The sequence below is a fragment of the Chaetodon auriga genome, chromosome 22 (assembly GCF_051107435.1).
Source record: "Chaetodon auriga isolate fChaAug3 chromosome 22, fChaAug3.hap1, whole genome shotgun sequence".
Taxonomy (NCBI): domain Eukaryota; kingdom Metazoa; phylum Chordata; class Actinopteri; order Chaetodontiformes; family Chaetodontidae; genus Chaetodon; species Chaetodon auriga.
Window position 1 is genome coordinate 11,960,223 of NC_135095.1, and position 21,693 is coordinate 11,981,915.

Consider the following 21,693-nt stretch of genomic DNA (forward strand, 5'->3'; position numbering starts at 1 on the left):
CACTTAGCGATCACACAGGCAGATTCCCCACGGTATGCGCTCAGCCCATCTTAGAGCCGGGGTTGGTTATGAATATGCTATTACGAACACACAACGGGGGCTTACCAAATCCATCTGGCAATATTAAACCATAAAAAGCATGGTGCACGGTGCAGAGGCAGCCTGTAGGTATGAGCAGATAAACAATCATGGATAATATTGTTGCTCACAAGCATGCATGTCTGTGCACATGTGTACACAGAAGGTGAACCAAAAACCCTGATCACTAGATGTCTTGCAGAGACAACTGAGATTCCTAAGAAACACGGTTCTACTTAGGGATAAGAAAGGAGAAAAAAAAAAGAAAAGAAGCACACTAGGGAAATGATTTTGTAAGGAAAAGATCACTGAGCCTCTCGATTGATTAGCTGATCAATCATGTGACTCAGGCGCTAGTCGACAAGAGAGTGGATCGATGGGAAGTTTGGGGAGGGGAGAGACCAATCTCAGACATCTGACTGAGAGAGCCAGGAAGTCAAGCCTCCCGAGGTTGAAAAGAAAGCTTCTCCTCTATATCTAAGAAGACTTGTACTTTTTAAGAGAGGGTGGGAGGGGCAGAGAGGCCTTTGTGAAAATCAATGGGTGTCTAAGTTCAGCCTGCTTTTCTCCAGGCACATAGAGGGGAAACACGGCACGGGTAGAAATGTTTAAGACCTCTCATCAGCAATTACTCTGAAATGTGGAATTATTAATATCCCACAATCTGCATGCAAATACATACAGAAACACAAAGTTCTTCAACAGCCAGCCATGACTGGACTATGTGGGAGGTAAACAAAATGTTCCAGCAACCAAAGGTGACTGTTTACCCACTTTTTTCATATCATTTATATATGACAAAGACTAAGATTTGTACCCAGGTCCATGTCGGAAGCTTTTAGGCGGTGGGAGTGTGGGACATTCTTGTAGATGGCATCCAGGATCTTCTCCTTCACCTGGCTGATGGTGTCACAGTTCAGCACCTTCACCTGGATCTCTGGACTTTTCTCATTCTCTGGGTGGATGCAGTTCACCACCTGTAGGGGAAATACACACAAGACTGCCACTGTGAGGTGGGGGCTGGCTGCAAACTGCCGGTGAACATTATCTCAAACTCCCATGTTGTTTTAAAAGACAGCTTTTGTTACGTTTCCCATGGGGTTAATGTTTTTTGGCATACATAAGTAAGCTTTCTTGCAATATTTTGCAACTGTGGCAGTCGATTTGGAGATAAAACCATCCAAGCATCGTGGAAGAGAAAAGGTTTGTATGATTTATGTTAATAATGTTGATTGCAGTGTGGATTGGTACGCAGTGGAGCTCCAATAAAAAGGGTCTGTGAGAGAATTACAGGCAAATTGCTCTTTCCTCGAAGAAATGAAGCCACCTGAACTGATGAGCAGTAAGCCAGCTAATTATAATATCATAAGGATATCCATCAGTTCTTTCAGTACTACCTGCAGGTGCTGGATGGAAATACCCAAATTAGAAGATTAACACAAATACGCATTATAAGTGAGAGGGTAAATGTGTTATTGTCTGTGTATATACTGTCCCAAACATGTATCTCTACTTTACACAAAAATTCAAGTTTCCTTAAAATGTTCGTTATCTTTAAGTGTAGTTTTTCTACATGTCTGCACTGGAGTGATGGTGATTCTGCTGTAAAAGGCCAACGTGACGGGCCTCTTTTCCCTATCACAGTTCCACGGGCGTTGAGGGGAAAATCTGTTCTCCCAGAGCATAAAGTACAAACAGACGCGACACTGGAAGAGAGAGACAGATGGACTGAACAGTTTCTGAGTTTCCCCTCTGAAACACAGTCACAGAGGAAAAAAACGACGACAACAGACAGACTTGGGGAATAAATGTGAGGTTTGAGGAGGGGAGAACTTCAGCGTCTCTCTGCTTGTTCAGAAACACACATGCATAATCTCTTTCCGTCCTCCTCATCCCACAGCCCCGCTCTTTCCTTGACAGCTCCGGTCTCAACAGGAAGTGAGGTCGCCACTCCCGTGCCCCCTGCATGTCAAGCGTGACAATGACAACTTTATGTCCGTTGCTAATCTCATGACCGACAACCCATAACCACCTTTTCTCTCTCCTCTTGTCCCTGAAAGCATATTAAGTGTCCCCTTTTAGCCCTTGGACCTCCGGGCAGGTGAACCTCTTACCAGAGTCTTGTAGTCAATCTGTTGTCTGATGAGCTTGTCCTCGCTGAGCGAGTAGCGTGCCTCTCCTGTGATGGAGTCAATGGGGCCTTTCTCCATCTGCTGCTTGATGGCACAGAAGAGAGAGAAGAGAGGTTCGCCTGCACACTCCTGCAAAGAGATTTGGAGAGAGAGGAACACAGAAAGTTTAGAGGGAGGAAGAAAACTTTGAAGCAACTTCTGCACTCCACTCACTGTCAGCAAAGTTTAATAATGTCGGGGAAAGTATCTATCAAAAATGTTGTAGTTGCTTTTTGTCATGCTTTCCCGACTGTCCTGCCTCCAGAGTTGCTGAGCCAGACTTATAAACATCGCCAGACTCTATGGTTGCCCTAAATTAAAGAAAATTGTTCCACCTATCAATATATATACACTTTGCTTAAACGAAGCCGGAGTTTGGGAAGGATTTGATGGATAAGCAGTGAAAAATGTCATAAAAGACAGACTCTTGAAGCCACCTCCGTCTTCCCCCCTGAAAACACACTGCTGTTTATCAAACAGAGAAGACTGGCCATTTATCATTGTTTTTATTCGCCTCCCAGCTGCACTAAAGGGATGAGTGGAGGGACAGGGGAGAAAAATGGGACATTTTTTGACTCGTGGTGAATTTTGCTTTTACTGAATACAGGTGCCCTATGGATTCAAAGGTACTCCTTGTCAGTGGCACATTGACATTAGCGTACATGCTAGCAGAAAAACTTATTCTCTAAATCTTGAGGCAGTTATGGCGGGACGCTTTTCATCAAGACTAAGAGAGTAGAAGAAGTAGTATAATACAGAAGAATACAGAAGAAGTCCACTTCTGTGTATTTTTTATGTATTCTATTCAAAAAGCTGAGAGTAATAAATGATTAACTATCAGTGAAGACACTCATGAAGCCAGTAGTGAGGTGACAGTGATTTCATCTACTTGTTTGGGGCTAGTACTAAACCACTTTTTCCTCCAGGATCTTAAAATGTTCAGTAAAGTTGAGAATAAATATTTAAGAGTTACCTTAAGAAACTTGTAGAGGAGGAACGTAAACCAGTTGGTCAGCATTTTCTCTGCAACAGACTCAGTCCTGCAAACACACAGACACAAAGCACATAATGAACATATGATCCCCACGCTCTTATTACCATCATAAATATTCAACACTGTCATCAAATATTCTGCTAAAAATGATGACCGCTGAATAGGCTTTCGTTACACAAATATAATTGCAAAGACATGAATTGAGAGAGGCTTTGCCCATGCTATATGATGGCCTTTCAAACAATCTTTTCGGATGGCTTTTATGCTCAGGCACGCCAAGGGCAGCTCGTCTACGGCGGCGGGGATTTTAATATGAGGCAAAGCAATTAAAAGCCTTTATTTGATCCCAGCGGATTGATGTCGTTAGGGGCTGCAGCGGCTCTGTAATAACACTGGCCTCATTATCAAGCGCTCCCTTGCCTATTCACTGGACTAACACTCGATCCGCGCACAATAGAAAGTGAATGAATACATCTCCCTCTCTTTCTCCGCCTGGCATCCATGCTCCACTGGTGTGGCAAAATGGTGTGCGTCTAGGTTTGTGCGTGTGTGTGTGTGTGTGTGTATGTGTTGACCTGGGCCAACAGTGTGATTGATCCCGTGTGAATGGCTAATATGCATACATAATAACAACAGCGGCGGTGGCGAGGGGAGAAAGATGAGAGGCGAGGATCGGATATCCTTTGACAGCAACCTTCTTGACCAGCAGCAGGAGTGTGTGGGTAATCTGTCAGAACAACTCAAAACACACACCCCTCCCCTCTGTTTTCAATGAGCAACTACCATAGGCATCAATATTTCAGGATTAGGGTCCATTGTGTCCATGTCCATGTGTGTGTGTGTGTGTGTGTGTGTGTGTGTGTGCAGGTTTTGCCCCGTGTTTCAGCTGCCACCTGCAGCCCTCCCACTTTTCACCATTCACACAGCCTCTTTAAGGGGCTCCACACTGAGGTGCGAGGTGGGGGCATGATGTCCGCTGTGCCAGTGGGTTGGCCTGGCACCCCCTGCCAACACTGGCACAACACCTGGGGGGGATTAACTTCCTGCCTCTTGCTGTGCCCGCACTTTCATTTTGCCAGCACCCCCGCCCTTCCTCCGTCCACAGATCCAAGGGTCAGCAAGGTCACTTTTCATCTTTTCTTTCATGTGTCCTTGCTGTCTTCCTCTCTCCCTCTGGCTGTGCCCACTCTGGATCATGTAATCATACACACTTCCAAATCCTCTCCATTTCCACAAATGTAACCCATCTATCAAAGGGATGAAAGGAGCATGAAGAAAGGAGGAGGTGCACAGGGAAGGAAGGAGGGAGGGAGCAGTGAAAGGGGAAAATGAAGAAAAGAACGAGAAGAAATGGCTTGGCTGAGTGTGGCCTTCCCTTTGCTTCCTTTTAAATGTCTTTTTCTTTACTCATTTCCAATAGATACTGTGTTTTTGTGTGCCTGTGTAAAGTGGACAAGTGTGTGGCTGTTTTAAGGGTAGTGTGCAAAAAGCACAAATTAATCCCATTGCGCATGTATTCAGAAATTACCATGTGTGCTGACTAGTGTTTATTGTGTGTGTGTGTGTCTGCGCACGCTTCTGGCAGCGGGTGCCAGCCCTGCAGTAATAAGAAGTCTTGGCACGACCACACCAGTTTGCTTATGCTCATTCTCGATCACAGCACAGTCTATGGGGAACAAGGATAAAAATGGCTCTGTGACGGAGCTGCTTCAAGATCTAATGTTAGCATTTGGTATTACAACTTTCAAACAGCCTTCTCCAAAACTCTCCTCAGCTGCTGCTCAAAACACAGCACAACCTATGTTTGGGTTAATGCAATGAAATGTGCCGTGGCGTGTTGGCATGGCCAAGCTCGCCTACTTGGCAGCCAGTCAGAGGGGCAGTGGGCATTGAGAATGATCTAGAGCAGAGGGGACCTGGCAGTGCTTAGTTCCCCCTGATTACTGAGGTAGGGTTGATGGGAATCCGTGCTTCATCACACATTGAACATTTTGGTTCGCTGTAGCTGCCAGTAACATGTATTTGTGTATCCGTATGAAAAGCTGTTACTTCCTGGAGAACCGAGTCTTTGCTGGTAGATGTGAACACGAAATCTAAGCAGTACAGACATTAAAAAAAGCCACTTCTACTCTAATCAAATAGCCTCTTTCCTTTACTGACTTTCTTTGATAAACACTTTAGAATGATCCGTCACTGCATCGAATACTTGCAGATATTTTGCAGATTAACTGTAAAGTATTACAAAATAGTGAGAAATTCCCATCCCAGAAAACAAGGGAGCATCTTCAAATGCTTTTTTTTTGTCTGACCAACAATTTCCCACGTTTAAGAAGCTGGAAGACAGTGTTTCACCACTTTGTTTTGACAGTCAATCATCAAAATGATCAAAAACGGCTTATTTAATTGACTGATCATTTTGAGACTACACACTGTATTTAGTAAGTTAAGACGCCCTTTCATGGTGCCTGTAAGATCTATCACAAACATCACATTACAAACCGAGATTAAAGGAAAAAGCTAATCTCAAGACTACATTCTCATAAAAAGGAGCAGCTGTGTTAACCAAACATGTAACTGCATCTGAGAGTCTTCCCCTGGCTTCAGCTGCATGTTAAAACAGCGCCGCTTGAAGTCAGTAATCACGTCCATTTCCCACTCCGGCTCCCGGTGAGGAACACTGGTCATCATATCTCTCGGTGATGGCTAGCAGCTGACACTGACTGTAGACATTTATTCTGCCTATTACTCACACACAAACAAGCACAAGTAGGGGCCTTCAACCCCGCGTGATGTATTGTGTGTCCACACTGGAGCCGAAGCAAGGTTGCGATCAGAAACATATTGGACTTTCATTTATTGACCAATATTAAAACTGCTACTTTGACGCATCAACTGCAGCCAAACTAAACTTAAGGCTATGGACAGGCTGTTTAAACTCCGCGTGATGGGACGAGGGATGGTGTTGGGGGGAGGCGAGTGAGAGATGGAGCAATGGAGGGAAGAGAGGAGTTAAAGGAGGGGAATGCAGCAAGGAATGCGACAGATGGTTGTGGAAGGCTCTCGTTAGTTAGCTTGCCTGGTGGTTGTGCTTCAGCACAGGTTGAGATGGGACAGATGGAAGGATGTGTGTTTGTGTGTGGAGAGAGAGCAAAAAGACACACACACACACAAACACACACACACACACACACGTGTACACACACACAGATTTCTTGGAAGAGGAGGCAGTGGGTAGCCGTGCTCAGATGCTGTGCCAGAGACACCCTGCTCACGCACTTTAAGCATTGATTTAGCAATCAAGAAAACAGGGGAGGGGGGGAGAGGAGGGGAGGAAGAGCTGGGAATATAGATTGAGAGAGCGAGTATAAGAGAGGAAGAGAGAGATAAAGACAGTGACGGTGCGACACAAGCGGCACAAGCATCAGAACTGAAGACAAATAGAGGCGAGAGCAGTGGAGAGGGAGCAGACAGAGACAGGTAGTGAGGGAGAATAACACTCAAAATGAGTAAACATGGTGCAAGAGAGAAAGAGAGAACAGACAGAACAAATTAAAGGGAGAGAAGAAGAGAGGGAGGGGCGCTGTCTTTCCTAGACAATATTAAGCTTCATCTTCACAGCCTTATGCCTGTGTATCTGGGCTATTTTCAGCTGCTATCCAAGGACACGCCAGTCAGCCCACACTATGGGGTGTCGTAGCTTGCTCACACTGCCTCATCACATCTGAAATGCATGCTGGGATGTTGAAGGACTAATGAGCGCATCCGAGGAGGAAGAATGAGATGAGGCCAGTCTGGTCAGTGCCCATTGCAATCGTGTGTATGACAAATGGGCAATCAATCCGGGCGTGCATTTGTTGTAAACATGTGCTCTCCCTCCAGTGCTGACTGAACGCGAAGGCGTTTTCCCCAGGTCGTCTTTCTCCCTCTCCCTTGATGACAAGGAAGAGGAGGGCCGTGGAAAGACAGTGTGATACAAGACAGTGCACTGTATTTGGACTGTGCTTGAAGAACAGCTGTTGGTTAGCCTTTGTAGCACATTTCATGTTCACAATCAAATTCTGACAAACATATCTGGGTATAGCACACGCAAGGTGCTGGTCACATGTAAACTAAGTGATCAGAGAGCTGATGTCACTACTTCATGGCCCAGCAGTCAGCTTTCCTCACTTGGTAACACAGCTTTAAGTGTCTTCATTGTCCTTGACTGCCTCCCCCCGTCCCTCCTGTACACGCCATCTCTTAAGTTGTATCTACTGCCAGGATCAGCGGTTAACTCCATTGTTTTGTGACTGCACCATGCTCAGTGAGCTCTGGCTGCAATTAATCATGCCTCTTGCCCAGACATCATTAATCTCTCTCTGCATCACCAAGTAGAGTCTAAACAGGGTTTCATGAGGTGAATATGCCCACCGTCTTAGGGATGGTTCGACGAGCGGCATTCATTTCATTCCCCTCTGCATTAAACACAGTATATGCTTATCCTATTCGTGTGTTTCTTTACGGGCAGAGATGAGCTTTTAGCCAGAGGGAGACTCAGAATTAGAAGAATAATTAAAATTAGACGGACAAATTAATTTGTGACATGCCTCTCAAATCATCTGGGAGTGTCAAGACTTCACTGACAACCCCCAAGCAAAAAGAAACATACAATACTGTGTGTATATACGTAGAAACGTGCATGAACACATCACACACGTACACAACAGCTGTGAGGAAGCCGGTTTACTCAAGTAACCATAATCATCACATTTACCAAACACCGCGGGCAGGAAGCATAATCACATACAGTGCTGTGTGTTCAAGTGCATGCCATTATGGCTTTGACTACGAATCCAAGGGAGGATTGTGATTGTGCCAGAGTGCAAGCTTTCACAGTCTCACTTTCTCCCTTTTTTCCATAAATGAGTGTTTTTTTTTTTCCCTCTTCAGCTATTTGAAATTGGATTCTCTGCTAATTAATCATTATTATTTTGCTAATGATGTGCATGGCAATGCACTCCAGTATCTGAGAGAGAGCCAGCAATTCAAGGTCACAGGAGTTAATCCAAACATGTCACAGACAGGAAAACACTGAGAGGCACATCCTGTTCTTGTTAGTAACGGGTTTACATTCAACAGTCAAACCTTTATCAGTATCCCTAACCAAGCACGATACAAGTTTAGAGAAGTTGGATGTGTGTGTCTGAATATTTAGCACAGGGCCCGTTTTTGTCAGGGGGAAATGAAGGACAGACACCTGGTTTGACTAAATGTTAACTTCCAGCTGTGTAACTGTCGCCGCTTGTTAGACAGTTAAACTCTACTTCTTTTTTTGCGCCTGCTTCTCACCTGCGGAGCAGTAGCTTGGGGTGGTTCTTGCTCTCGAGGTTGCGGTCTATGAGGTCAGACAGCAGGTGCTTCAGGACATCAGTGGCGTACTCCAACTTGCTCTGCAGCACTGTCATGATAAGCGAGGCCACGTTGCCACGGTCCCTCATGGAGAAACCACGCTGGGCCTCCAGAGTGCGAATAAAACACAGCAGGTAGACCTTGTTGTTAATGAGCTGGCCAAAGAGCTTCAGCCCCTTCTCCACCTGCTCTTGGCGGTAACCTGGCACCTGTGAGGAAACAAGAGAAATGTTCACTTGACTGAGATACATTAATTTGCCAGTCGTGGAGGAGGCTGAAATGAATACGCCAAGAAAAATTTAAAAAAGTCTTTTTTTCTTAGGAGGAGGCAAAACTCAGTTGGGTACTGCTTGTGCAAGGTCAAGACTAGTCCAAAAATACTTAGAGGTGACAAGCAATATACATATAGGTATATTACTTGTATTAAATAATTAAAATATCAAGCTTATGACCTTTTTAAAAGGGTAACTAGTAAGCTGTAACCTATTACATTAACCCCAACTCTGGAAATAAATACAGTCATGTGTAGTTTGACTCTACTAGTATAATTTCAGCTAATACATCCACCTTCATAAGTCACGAAGGAAAGCAGAGACAAATAGAATGCAAGGAAGAAAAAGGGATCTCTGGAGATGGGGAGTTTAACATCTTCCTGCTTTTGTTACGTTTAGTCTGAAGGTTGAGAATAAAGGCAGGAAAACACTAAGCCTCTTGAGGGAATGTTTATTACTTTGATGGCGCTGTGTTCCACACTAATGCAAGTAGAAAGGGAGTGCAGCGGTGTGAATTCCCCTCGTCTGCGCCCAGATTGTCCCTGCACCATTTATACCAGTCACTTACCGCACATGCCTCTTTTCTCTGTTTTTTCTTTCCATAAACATCACCTATTGAGATTACGTTTCTTTTTTTTTCTATCTGTCAAGAGCACTCGTGGTAAGACAGCATCTCTTTGTACCCAATGCAGCTGTCATCCAGCATATGTTCTGTCTTTTTACCTTTCCTGGAGGAACCCCTTGTAATCTGCTGGGAGCTATTGTTAAGTTGCAAGTCTAATTTCATACCGCCTGGCAGGATGTGTACAGTGTTCGCATGTGCACGTGTGTTTTGAGTGTTAGCGTTTGTCTTTTTTGTGCATGTACAGTATATATGAGAGTGTGAATACAGGCACAGATGGAAATCTGAGAATCTGTGTGTGTGTGTTTCCTGCCTTCTTTTGTATCTACCCAAATAAAATATATTGTACAGTACCATAACACAATTATTTTTAACATGTCTCTTAGGATTATGGAGAGACAGTGCATAAAAACAGCAAAATGTCCTGTAAAGTGACACAGTTGGGGAAAATAGAGGGAAAGGAAGTGATTTCGACTGCTAAGAATAAACCTTAACAGTTACAAGGAACAAATAAAATGTCGAGAAGCAGGCTCTATTGAGCTGACAAATGCCAGACTATATCGTGATGCATCCTTCTATGCGGAATTTTCATTTTAACTGGGAGCCTGGTAGCTTTTTAAATATTTCAGTATTGAGCAAACTTCCCATTTTTTCAGTAAACCTTGACAGACACTCCATCACCTGTGGTGTTTCTAACTATCTACGGCCCACAGTCAAAAACTTGACTTTAAATTGTCCGACACATCAATAACAATTAGGCAGCCATCAAGCGACAAGACAAGCCTGCTGCTTTTTTCATTAGGCTTCTATTTCGCATTACACTCATCATACAGATCGACATTTATACCAATTAAAACATAATTAATATTGCTTATTACTGGGAAATTCTCATCAGGGATAGAGTGGCCAACCCTGAGGGCAGTGAAATGGGGGTCTATCATTCTCTTAATGGAACAAGACGACCTGCTCAATTATGGCTGTCTATCAATGTCACCACTGGGGATAAATGACTTGATTTTTTCTTTTGCTTTCCTCCCTCTGATTGACTTTTAATTTGTTTTTGAGGTGGAGAGAGAAAACGGCGCAGCGTCTCATATCGTTGGAGTTATTAACGAGAGCGCGCTCCTGATTTGAGGGCTGCCTTGTTTGTTTTTGAAAAAGTGTTGCTGTCGGCCGTCAAAAGGCTGTTGTTTACCAGACAGCAACACAAACAACATCGGCGTCAATTTCACCTACTGTGACCCACCGCATTGTTAATTTGTTTGCTCATTTTGCTCTCTTTTCAAATAAGGCTAATTGCATTGCGATTGTTATTTGATAGAGACTGAAGAACAGGTACATACACTTGTCATTTGCAGTATTCAACTGGTAGTAGGGCACTAGATTGACTGGGAAATTGGTATCAACATCTGCTCTTCCATGAATTCCTAAGAACTGCTGATCAGCACATCTGTATTTTTCACATATCGCCTATAAAAAATCTGCAGAATTGAAACAGCATTAAGTCACTTTAACAAGGACTGTTTCAGCTATTACAAAGAGCTCCTTCGTCACATACATAATGCAGTTTGAATATCAGTGAAATACTCTTGCACACCTCCAGATCTCTGAGTACAGGATGCTCCTCGATGCCTGGGAAGAGGACCCTCATGGTGTAGGTCCTGTAGTCCAGGAAGGGGATTCCTGCTCCATCCAGATCGCTGGTCAGCTCATGGATGTCTGTCTGGAGCTCTGCAAAAGCTGATGGATGAATCAGATACACGAACCAATTATTTAGTTATTTTGCAGCAAAACAATTATCTTATGATAGTATTTTTATGGCACCTATGATAGATAGTTTCCAGTCAAGTCATACATTTCTTAGATATATAAATAGGAAGTGATAGCTAAAGTGGAAGCACTGGAGGCTGGCAACGCTGAACACCACAAAAACTGTCTGGCACATACTCTATTTTCAACTCACTCATCAACACTTCACCTTTATTTCTGTCATATCTGCTAGGCTTCTCACACTGAATGGATTCCACAGTCAACTTTAAGTATTCTGAACAGAGTTGTAAATAGAGAGGACTTTTCACAAGATAGTGAGTTGGCATTTTGTTCCGAAGGAGTGTTCGTGTTCAAACAGAGTAAATACATCATTCAGCAAGTGTAGGATGTTTCCAGGGTAGCAAAGTTCACGGCATCTATTGAGGAGGAAACACTCAAAATCCACATAACCTGCTACACATCAACCTCTTACCCTCTTTGCACTCCAGAGCCACACGTGACTCAAGGTTGTCCATCTGCATCTGCAGCCTCTTCAGGGTCAGGTCACTCTCGCGGGACTTGCGCTTGTAGGCAATGAGCACCACCACGATGAAGAGGATGAGCAGGGCACCAGCTGCGGCGATGCCAATGATTGCCGTGCTGCTGAGTGGGCTGTCAGACGTGATGTGGACCACACCTGGGGAGAACTCGATGCCACCCACACGTGCCTTGTGATGGTGAAAGATAAAGAGAAGAAGGGAAGATTTTAGTGCCATTTGTTAGTATCTTGTTCGGATACTTAAAACATGAAGTAAGAGGCTCAATGTACCAGAGCTATGACCTTCACTTAGATATCGCTTAGCCATAATACTTGGAAAAGGCTCAGTAACTTGACCCTTGAGAAGAAATGAGGGTCTTCTTCAACACAAAACATAAGCACAAATATTCATAAACCATGGCAAAGTATTCACTTTTAGATTCATTAAACACTTCTCTGTCTTCAAAATCAAAACAAAGCTCAGACAGACAGACAGACATATTGATTTGCAATTTAAATGCGTGCACACGTCTGTTTATTTGTGCATCCACCAACTGTCCATCTCTGTCTATGGTGCTGGGTTCAGGTGGTAACATCAGGAAGTGCTTTGTTCAAAGTGGTCCCTCTTAAAACCACAAATGGAATCTTTATTGAGTTTGCCGAGGCCCTAATCCTTCTTATTGAAGGCTTATTTGTTTGTCTTTTGTCTGCTTGTGGGCAGAAACAGGAACCACACAGCTGATTGGATTAGAGCTGTAGTCTGTCTCAAAGTGGACAAGTTGGATAGAAAGCAGCAAGAGGAATGTCTGTCTGTCTGTAAAACTGTCAATCGATTGTAGATCTGTCTGTCTTCTCCACCGTAGCCTGTCTATTTGTCGTGTGTGTGTGTGTTTGTGTGTGCGGTTATCTTTGTGAGCATGTGCTGTGACACTCACCAGGACCTTGTGTCGCCCCGTCAGGTTGGGTGACTCACAGAGGAGCTGGGTCTCTGACACGGTTAACATGCAGGGCTTCTCGCCAATCAGAACTGTGTAGTTCAGCTTTCCATTACCACTGTTGGTTGGTGGAAGGAAGTTCCGCCCCTGCAAGAGAGAATCCATCCATAATGTTGTTAAATTGGGAGGTGAGAGAGGGGCATACGTTATGGGTAATGGTCTATATTGTGGTCTGCTTTATTGATATGTATATAATTAGTTTAGGCAGAGCTGTCTGTTCCTTTAATATTAATCTAACACTGACTGGACTGAAAACACTGCCTGTGGGTTTGCTTGTGATAGCCTTACATACAGACATCAATATATGTTAAACATAGAGCTGAGTGATACGATTGAAATCAATATTACAATATTATAGTTGTAATCTTGAAGATTTCCATTTAAATCAATGTCTCTTAAGCCACTATCTATCGCAGAATGATTCAAGACAATGGTGATTGAGCCTGTGGTTCAGTGATGAAAGTACTGCAGTATTTCCGTATATATCTGCAGTATTACGAACTGGGTGTCGTGGCGACAATCCTGAAAAATGCTGTATTATCGTACTGCTCATGCAAATCGAGCATTTCCTTCCTTGAGCTTCACACAAAACTGTTACTGTTCATATTCCACTGAGAGTAAGCTTCTTACAATCAATAAATAGTGACTGTAAGTAAGTGTGGCTAATATCTATCCACCTACCTTCAGTATTATGGGTGATCCAGGTTTAAGCTCCAGCACCCCAGACACACTGAGTGGTTCAAACTCAGGATTGGGGTAGTAGATAAAGTTGGTGTTGTTGAGGGCCATCAGAGCCTGCACATCATCAAGTTTGAAGCCAAACTCATCAGGTCTTTCAGGCACCTCTTGCTGCCGGGCCAGACTGATGGGCAGCTCCGGGGCCTGGCACAGCATGGATGTCGGGCTGACCACCTGGCACAACTGTCAGTAGACAGAGAGACCAAAGGAGTTATATTCAGGAATGAATGGAAGCAGAGAAGCTGACACAAATATAAACTTAATGTCCAGAATGGTGCTTCATTCGTATTTTCCTATGTGCTCTCCATCTTACTGAAGATACTGTGAGCGACTATGCATCAGTCCATGTTATTCACATCATTTTCAATGGCTGGATCTCAGTAAACCTCATGCTCAAATTATAACCAAGCTCCCTATTACCTCACTCGTGGCTCTTTGCAGCTAAAGCTCTGACATACCGGCACTTGGAACATGCACCAACTTTACTATACGCCAAGACATCCCATCAGCAGTTGGTGTGAATCTTTTATGTCAAAGGTTTACATTTCACCAAAGCCCACTTGGGACTCAATTCAAACTGGCAGGCTTCCATTTCAAAAAGTGCAAAGACGAACCTGCTGGAGTATTTTCCTCAAAGAAAGCCACCAAATGAGGCGTAGTTGGAGAGCGTGTGCAGTCGCGCCACAATCAGGCTTTGATGTGTGAAGATTCAGGAGTGATAACTAGGTCTTACCCTTCCTTCATTACCCTCCAGAAAGACACCCCCACCCTCTCATCACCTCTTTATTTCTTGTCCCTATTATTCTTCTCTGTGATCTTTTCTTCTCTCTTTGACACATTCTTATTCTGTCACTCATCTTTCTCTATACCACTTTACTGCTCAATTACAGTGTCTCTTGTGTCTTTTTTCCAGCGTCTCGCTCTTGTTTTGTGTTGTTTTTTTCCTTTGCCCTGGTCTTTTATTTGACATTAGTTTAAATTCATCCTCTTTATTCACATCTCTAAGCCAGTTTTATAAACAAGCACAGATTGTCTGATCTGTCATTGTCATGCCATGCGCCCCTTCAATATCTCTCTAACATCTCCATTCCTCTCTGTCTGTCAGGGAATTGACAAATCAACCACCAGCACAGGCCTCATTCACAGACATTTCCGTCTCATTCACAGACATTTAACATTTCCGCAGTAACCTCTGCCATGCAGCCACTCAAGCTACTGCCTGTCACTCTAATTGGCTCCTTGAACATCAAACATGACAAATCCTGCAAGGTCTTTGGGACACCACTGACATGTATCATGCACTGATGGACAAAGGGAACAGCAAAGAAAACAAACAAAAACAACCCGTCTCTGTTCACAAATGTCGCTTAAAAAGGCTTTGGATCTTTATTGTTTCTCTTGCTGTGCGAGGCTGAGAGAGTGAGGCGTGGGGGCACATTATCCGCCGGCACATTTAATTTATATTGGTTCAAAATACAAGCTGCCTGTACAGTAGCTCGAGACACAATGCCCCGTACAGGTGAGCACAGATGTTAAACGCGGTGCAAGGTCATGCTCAAATGGACCATGAAGATAGCATTACCGCATTCTGTTACTCCCTTTTCTTTCAATCAGATCACAGAGACCCTTGTATGGCTTTATCTATCCTCCCGTGGGTAAAAGGGTGAACAGAGGGTACAAGAACTCGATAAGGGCCAATCTCTGTGGTTTGCAGCGCGGTGTCAAAGTGTCCCTATTGTTACAAAGGTGTGGAGAGGAATGACATCATCCTCTATTAATTCAATTGCAACCTGCTGATTTTCACAATGCCCCCTCAGTGTTGGCTGAGTTTTTTCCTTGACCCATTTACCTAAAAGTGGCACTGAGGCATTTAGTCATGCTCTGGAAAAGAGAAAATTACTGTGACATTCACTACAGCTGACTTCCTTTGGGATATCTCACTGACAAGGGAAGTTAGGGACTTAGGAACACCGTGGAGGTGAAGATGTTTCATTGACTGTGTGTATGTACGTATCTGCACTACATATGTGTCAACTGATTTTATTTCTGAACGCAGGACAAACAAAAAAAATTACACATGCATAAATACACAAAAAAACAAATCCAAAAAATACAGACATATAAAAAAAAAAGTGTGAACAAGTGAACCACAAGGCAGCCTCCCTCAATCACCCACATTGTGTTCCCAATCACTTACATTGAGTGTCTCATGGCTGTTGTATTTGGCTCTGATGAGCGGGGTCTGAATGATGTCCAGGTTAGTTCCTGTCACTGTCACCGGAGTATGTCCACTGCGAGAGGGCGAGAGAAGATTGACAACAAGGGTAAAAGGATAGTTCAGATTGTTTTGACAGATGGTGATATAAATTTCTCACTGATATTGATATCGCTTTGACATTTGCTCACACTGCCGGCGTTAAATTATGACGCTGTAGATTTATATGATCCAGTTAAAGACTTTATTTCTGCGTGGATTTTATTAACAGGCCTCATTTGCTGCTGTTCATTGAAGCGGCTGCTTCGTTGGGATATCTCCATCCACAACAAAGTTAACGGCCCTTGTACCATACCTGTAGATGCTCCACTCAGGCTCAATCTTGGTGATGGTTGGATCTTCCACATACTCAAAGCGCAGGTCTTTCTGTAGGTGAGCCTTGTCTATGCTCACAGACACGGACACGTTTCCGTAGCCGTGCAGGGACGCATGGGTTCTGCAGGTGAGCCACTGGCCACCCCTCCTGAGGTGATGATAGGATGATGAAAAGCTCGTTATATTAATTATAGATAGTACAGTGACCTCATATAGACTTTATCCAACAATATATTACATTGAGACAGTCAGGAGTCACAGGTCATTGCTTTAGGTGTTTGTCACTGGTAGTGTAGATTACTAAATGATTCAAAAACCAATATTAATTTCATATTTAGACAGTCGAAAAGTTGCTTAAGTGGACATGGATAGATAGTTTATCGACTGGACTTGGAATAATGCATTGATCAGTGTTAAGTGGTGTATTGCAATAATACAATGCCTGTAATACTATGCCTTTCCCCAGTAATTTATACTGTAAGAAAAAAGCCATTTCCAACTCATTAAAAAAATCACCATCACTAAACAACAGATTGAAGCCTCTTAATTGAAAAATTATACACCATTCCTTGATCACCACCAATTTTTCCTCCCATGATGTTTAATTATTGTCTCAGTTTGTGTGAGAAAAAATACAATCTAGAAACGATCTGAGAGCTGTCAGATAGGTTTTCTGCCTGTAGTTTGACTAACACTGCCTCTGACTGAGCTTTTAATTGACTGTTTAAGTGCGTGTAGTCGGATCAGCTCCGGCTTGTTCCCCCACTGACCTCAGATAAGTGCACGGCTGGTCCTTAAACATGATTGACACGTTGCTCCCAGCATCAAGGTGGCTGCCGGTGATGTTGACGATGGTTCCCCCAGAGACTGGCCCTCGGCTGGGCTTGAGGTTGATAATCCGTGGGATCTGGAGTTAGGGCAGAGGTTGAGAGGTCACAAGTCAATCAGAGGGTGAAGTCAAGGTAAGCTGCATAACAGTGAAATTCTAATGCCCACAACATACTGCCTTAGATTAACATGGTGATGATGGCAACAGTATAGAAATCCTCAGTGAAAATATGATGCACTCTGCACTGTTTTTGTACACTGAAAGTTGAGTTTGCACTGCTAATTTGTTGTGATTTATGCAAATAAGAACATGCAGTGAATAAATCAAAATGTTTGACTTTTTAATATTATACAGCTTCACTATAATGGTAAACTCATGTTACTATAATAAGTGCTGTGCTGTTTGTTTTACCGAACAAAATACAATGCTTTGCTAATGCCCAGTCATAACTCCTTGTTAAAAAATAAACCCCCTTTCTCCCTCAGTAATGGAAAAACATTTCTGAAATTAGAGGTTGAAACGCACACTTGCGCCTACATGATAAGCTACAGATTTGTTTTAATAAGCTGTGGACCCCAGACAAAAATCAACTGAACGAGCATTATCAGCTAAAAAGGCCTTGGAGTGTTAATATTTACCTGCCGTCACCTCTCTTACATACACTTTTCTGTGGTGGAAAGCTTTCAAATTGAAATTACAGCAGCAGCTGATGTCGTCCACTACAAACAGGGCATACAGTAAATCCTCCCCCAGTTCATTGGACCTTCGTATAATCTCATCTCCAGCCTGCCGTGTGGTGTGACATCTAGACCCAACATCATATAATCCTGTGCAGGGACCCCCATTGAGAAATAAACCTCGGCCAGCACCCATTAATGGATGGCAGTAAAAATGATACCACTGCATAAAATGAGGACATAATGGCAACAACTGCGAGTGAGTGTGTATCTGTGTGTGTGTGTGTGTGAGACTGATGCTGATTAAGTGTGTACAGAGTGAGTGCTGAAAGAACAAAGCAAGTGCGTCTTGTATGTTCTAATATGCTCATATCAGAAAAATGTTTTTATAACACATCAGTGTGTCCTTCTCATTCTGTGCTCATTAGTGACTGTCAGTTATTCTCACGGCTGTTATATGCACATGAGAAGAATGCTGAAGAGGAGACTTATGGTGAGAACCACAAGAACCATGTTGGATCACAGCCAAATATACAGGGAAACCAACATGTACATACAGTAGGTGAGAACACAAGCCGACAACCAGCAAGGTGCTAACATGCAGAGGGTGACATGTGCAGCATGGGTGCCATCCTGCTCATATCGGCAAAATGTTGTATGCAATGAATCCATCACCAGAGTCTTTGTGACGATCAAATAACCAGAAGCGACCAGAGAAAACAGTGATTTTAGTGTGTGATGTGTTACAAAAAGGTAAACCCAATGATGATGCAAAATCTCATTATTTTTTAGCTAAAATGTCTGCATGTTAAAACAAAGACATCATATATCGAAAGTACAGACTCACCACAAAATAGTAGTACTTGGAGGATTTTGCCATGAATTCTGGTCTGCACTCTCCAACCCCGACACACACCTGCACATTCCCAGTATACTGGCTCTTCTCTGCTTTACCCATCTCACACACAATCCTAAAAAAAACACACACACACACATTAGCATAATTGTGGCATATGTGGAAAAAAAAAAGGAATGTTTATGCACAAATACCCAAATGTATACGCCTATATGAAAACCTGCTGCAGTTCCAGTAAATGCAAAGCAGATTATGTGATAAGAATGGACCTAAACCTGTATTAAAACCCCAATAAAATAATGTTTTATTTGGCAGCGACTTCACCTCCCACACACTGCCAACTTGTAGGGGGAAAAAAAAAAAAAAAAGTAAAAAGTCTCTATCCTTTCACATGACCTCAAATACAGCTACCTCTTCTGCTGGGTCAGCATTTGCGTAGAAAGTGCTGGCACACAACTGACTTTCTAAGCAGAATAAGCACTGGGTCTGTTGATAAGCCAACTTAAAACTAGTTTAAAATAATTCGATCGACGGCACCTGTAAGGAACCAAAGCTGTGGATTAAACCCAAGTGTCAAATAAATGTAACCTCCTGAACTTTTTAAAATGATTATGGGACTGTGTGTGCGGTGTGTGTGCTGTGCATGCGTGTGTGCTGCTATGAAATATGGAGTTGTTCTCTGCTGCCCACAGTAGACCACATACAAGTCTCCTGTAATCTATCACTGTGACTTGCAGTTAATTCAAATCACAATTTCATCTGGTGTACGGACTAGGCCAATTTAGCATTCGTTTAGCGCTCATGTCATATTCTCACTGTTCCTCATTCACCCTCTTCCCCCTTCCTGCCTTACACATATGGGCACACATGCACTCAAATACCCTGAGGTGAGGACTGACTCATGGTCAGTTAGTCATGCTGACTTGTTATGGCTCTGTCGCGTGGGTAACACAGGTAACGTAGTGTTGTATCCCCGTGTGACTCAAGTGTCTTGTTCCCTGCAGGGCATGAAGTGCTTTCAATGGGATTATGGCAAGTGAAGGGCGAGCAGAAACATTACGCTGAATTCATGATTTAGCTTTGCTGCTGTTCCAAATTATAGTTTGACTTCTCCCTATGGTTCCAGTGCAGCTGGAAAAGGCTATAATCAAAGATATTATGTACATTTTGTTCCACAAAATGGTGATTTACTACACAGAAAAGCTCATTATCACCTGTAATTATGAGTATATGTGCTATTAATAGCTGCTATCAACTGGCTGCTGCCTCAAATGAGACTTACTGCTCTGCAGGAATGACAACTGAGGTGGGGATGACGTGCTATGTATACTACGACCTGCTACACATATTCAGTCATCAGTGAAAAATGTGACTTACTGTTCGGCAGGGATGTAGCCATCACGTATGGGGGTGCAATCCACTTCGGCCACCTTCACATTGCCCTGGATCTCTCTGAATTCCAGTCCCAGGTTCTCACCACGGATAGTCACGAGCGTGCCGCCCTCTCTGGGACCTCGGAGAGGGGTGATCTGTTGGAATTCAAATCTAGACTGATGATTTTGAAGATGTGAATTTGTTTGTTTTCCTAAACAATGAGCATTAGTTCATTGCGCAAAGGAATATAATGTGTGACTGGGCACAAGACGATGACAGGCAGTTTAATTTAAAGCCCAAGTCAGTAACATTTGTGTGACAATGTGGAAGAAAATATGTCTTTTTTTTCCATATTCAAATGTATTAAGTCCATTTAATGTCACCGTATTTACCAGAAATGTTTGAAAAAAGAAGCTGACATTGGCTTTTCAGGTTTTGACATGGCATAAGTGGATGACTTAATACTGCTTGCTGCATCACACAGTACAATAAACATTGCCTGACATCGATCCTGAGATGGATACTGCGTTGTGCTCTACGCTTCCTTGACTCAGATTTCTTTGGCAAAGATTAAAAAGCTATTTTAGTGTATTAACACGATCTGATTCCTATTTGATTTTTCCATTAGCTGCCATCTCTCAACCCCTTGTCCATACTGTACACAGTTCTCACTCTTGGCCATCATTTTAAATTCATTCATATCATGAGAGAGCTTCAGGTGAGGAATGATAGCTATAGATTTCTTATCTAATTGTTTTGTTATGAGTGCTTTCTGTTCAGGCGCTACGGCGGCTGCAGGAAAGAGACAATAAACGACAAAATACCAGCTCCAGTGACAGCCAAGGGGTCAAGAATCAGGGTCAAGGGATTGTCATTTCTCAATCCTGTATTCACTGAAAACCACAACAATATCTTATATAAGATTAACTTAACACTTGGCATTGGGTGACATCTTTGCAGTAATCACAGTGTCCTTTGATTTATCAGTAGCATCTCTCATTGTTGATGAGGCGGTTCCAACATCCATCAGCACTTTACTCACACAATTACTTTTTGGCCAGCGTGTGTGTTTGTGTGTGTGTGTGTGTGTGTGTGTATGTGTGTGTGTGCGCACATCATCAGGCCAGCCCAGATGGATGGATGTTAGCGACGGACACAGAATAGTCTGTTCCTATCTGTCTCTGCCAAACAGAAGTCCTCCTTGCTGCATGCTGCAGACAGGCGCCCAGCTTTAATGGTGCTGTGTCACCATCCCCCTGAAAAATAGTGATCCCAAGGATTTTCACTGAGGCTGAGGCTCTCATCGCTTCTCTGCTCAGTTTAGAGTTGGCGGCGTGACCCCCTGCGGTGTTCACAGGTGGAGTGCTGAGTGTGTATGCGGGGCTGTATCTTATGGCTGAGAGCTCCTGTGAGTTGTACTACGATAATTCTTATGTTACTGCCACAAGTGCATCAAACTATTTTAATTTGGCTATCTGATTGTTTCTGAACTTAAACTACTGGGCTTGAAAGGAACTAGCCAATCGAATGACAGAGGCAAGCTCAAGCCAGGTCATGCACAACACAAGTCCTGTGGCTGCCATGTGGGAGATATCGTGATTGTATGGTTCAATGTCTCTGATTAATAAGGCTCCCTGCTGATATCTTAATGGAAAAAAGAGCCTTGTGGGAACGGGGCTACAATACATGCAATTAAAAAGATTGCACACAATGCATCGTGGCTCTCCATTTATTAGCAAATGTGGAGGATGGAGAGGGAGAAAGACTTAAGGAGAAAGAGTTAAGGAGAAGGAAGAAGCAAAAGAATGAAAGAGAGAGAGAA

The 21,693-nt window shown here is 43.2% G+C and overlaps 1 protein-coding gene across 1 annotated transcript in view; it reads right to left on the reverse strand.

Annotated features, from left to right (window-relative positions):
• plxna4 (plexin A4) overlaps positions 1-21,693 on the reverse strand; it is a 227,147-nt gene that overhangs the window by 22,457 nt on the left and 182,997 nt on the right. The window contains exons 13-25 of the mRNA XM_076722299.1: positions 19,875-20,026; positions 18,489-18,612; positions 16,906-17,042; positions 16,116-16,283; positions 15,743-15,836; positions 13,489-13,728; positions 12,748-12,894; positions 11,768-12,002; positions 11,123-11,265; positions 8,572-8,840; positions 3,223-3,289; positions 2,193-2,339; positions 896-1,055 (exon numbers count right to left, since the gene is read on the reverse strand). Coding sequence (XP_076578414.1) covers positions 896-1,055; positions 2,193-2,339; positions 3,223-3,289; positions 8,572-8,840; positions 11,123-11,265; positions 11,768-12,002; positions 12,748-12,894; positions 13,489-13,728; positions 15,743-15,836; positions 16,116-16,283; positions 16,906-17,042; positions 18,489-18,612; positions 19,875-20,026 — 2,083 coding nt within the window. The remainder of the gene's footprint in view (positions 1-895; positions 1,056-2,192; positions 2,340-3,222; positions 3,290-8,571; positions 8,841-11,122; positions 11,266-11,767; positions 12,003-12,747; positions 12,895-13,488; positions 13,729-15,742; positions 15,837-16,115; positions 16,284-16,905; positions 17,043-18,488; positions 18,613-19,874; positions 20,027-21,693) is intronic.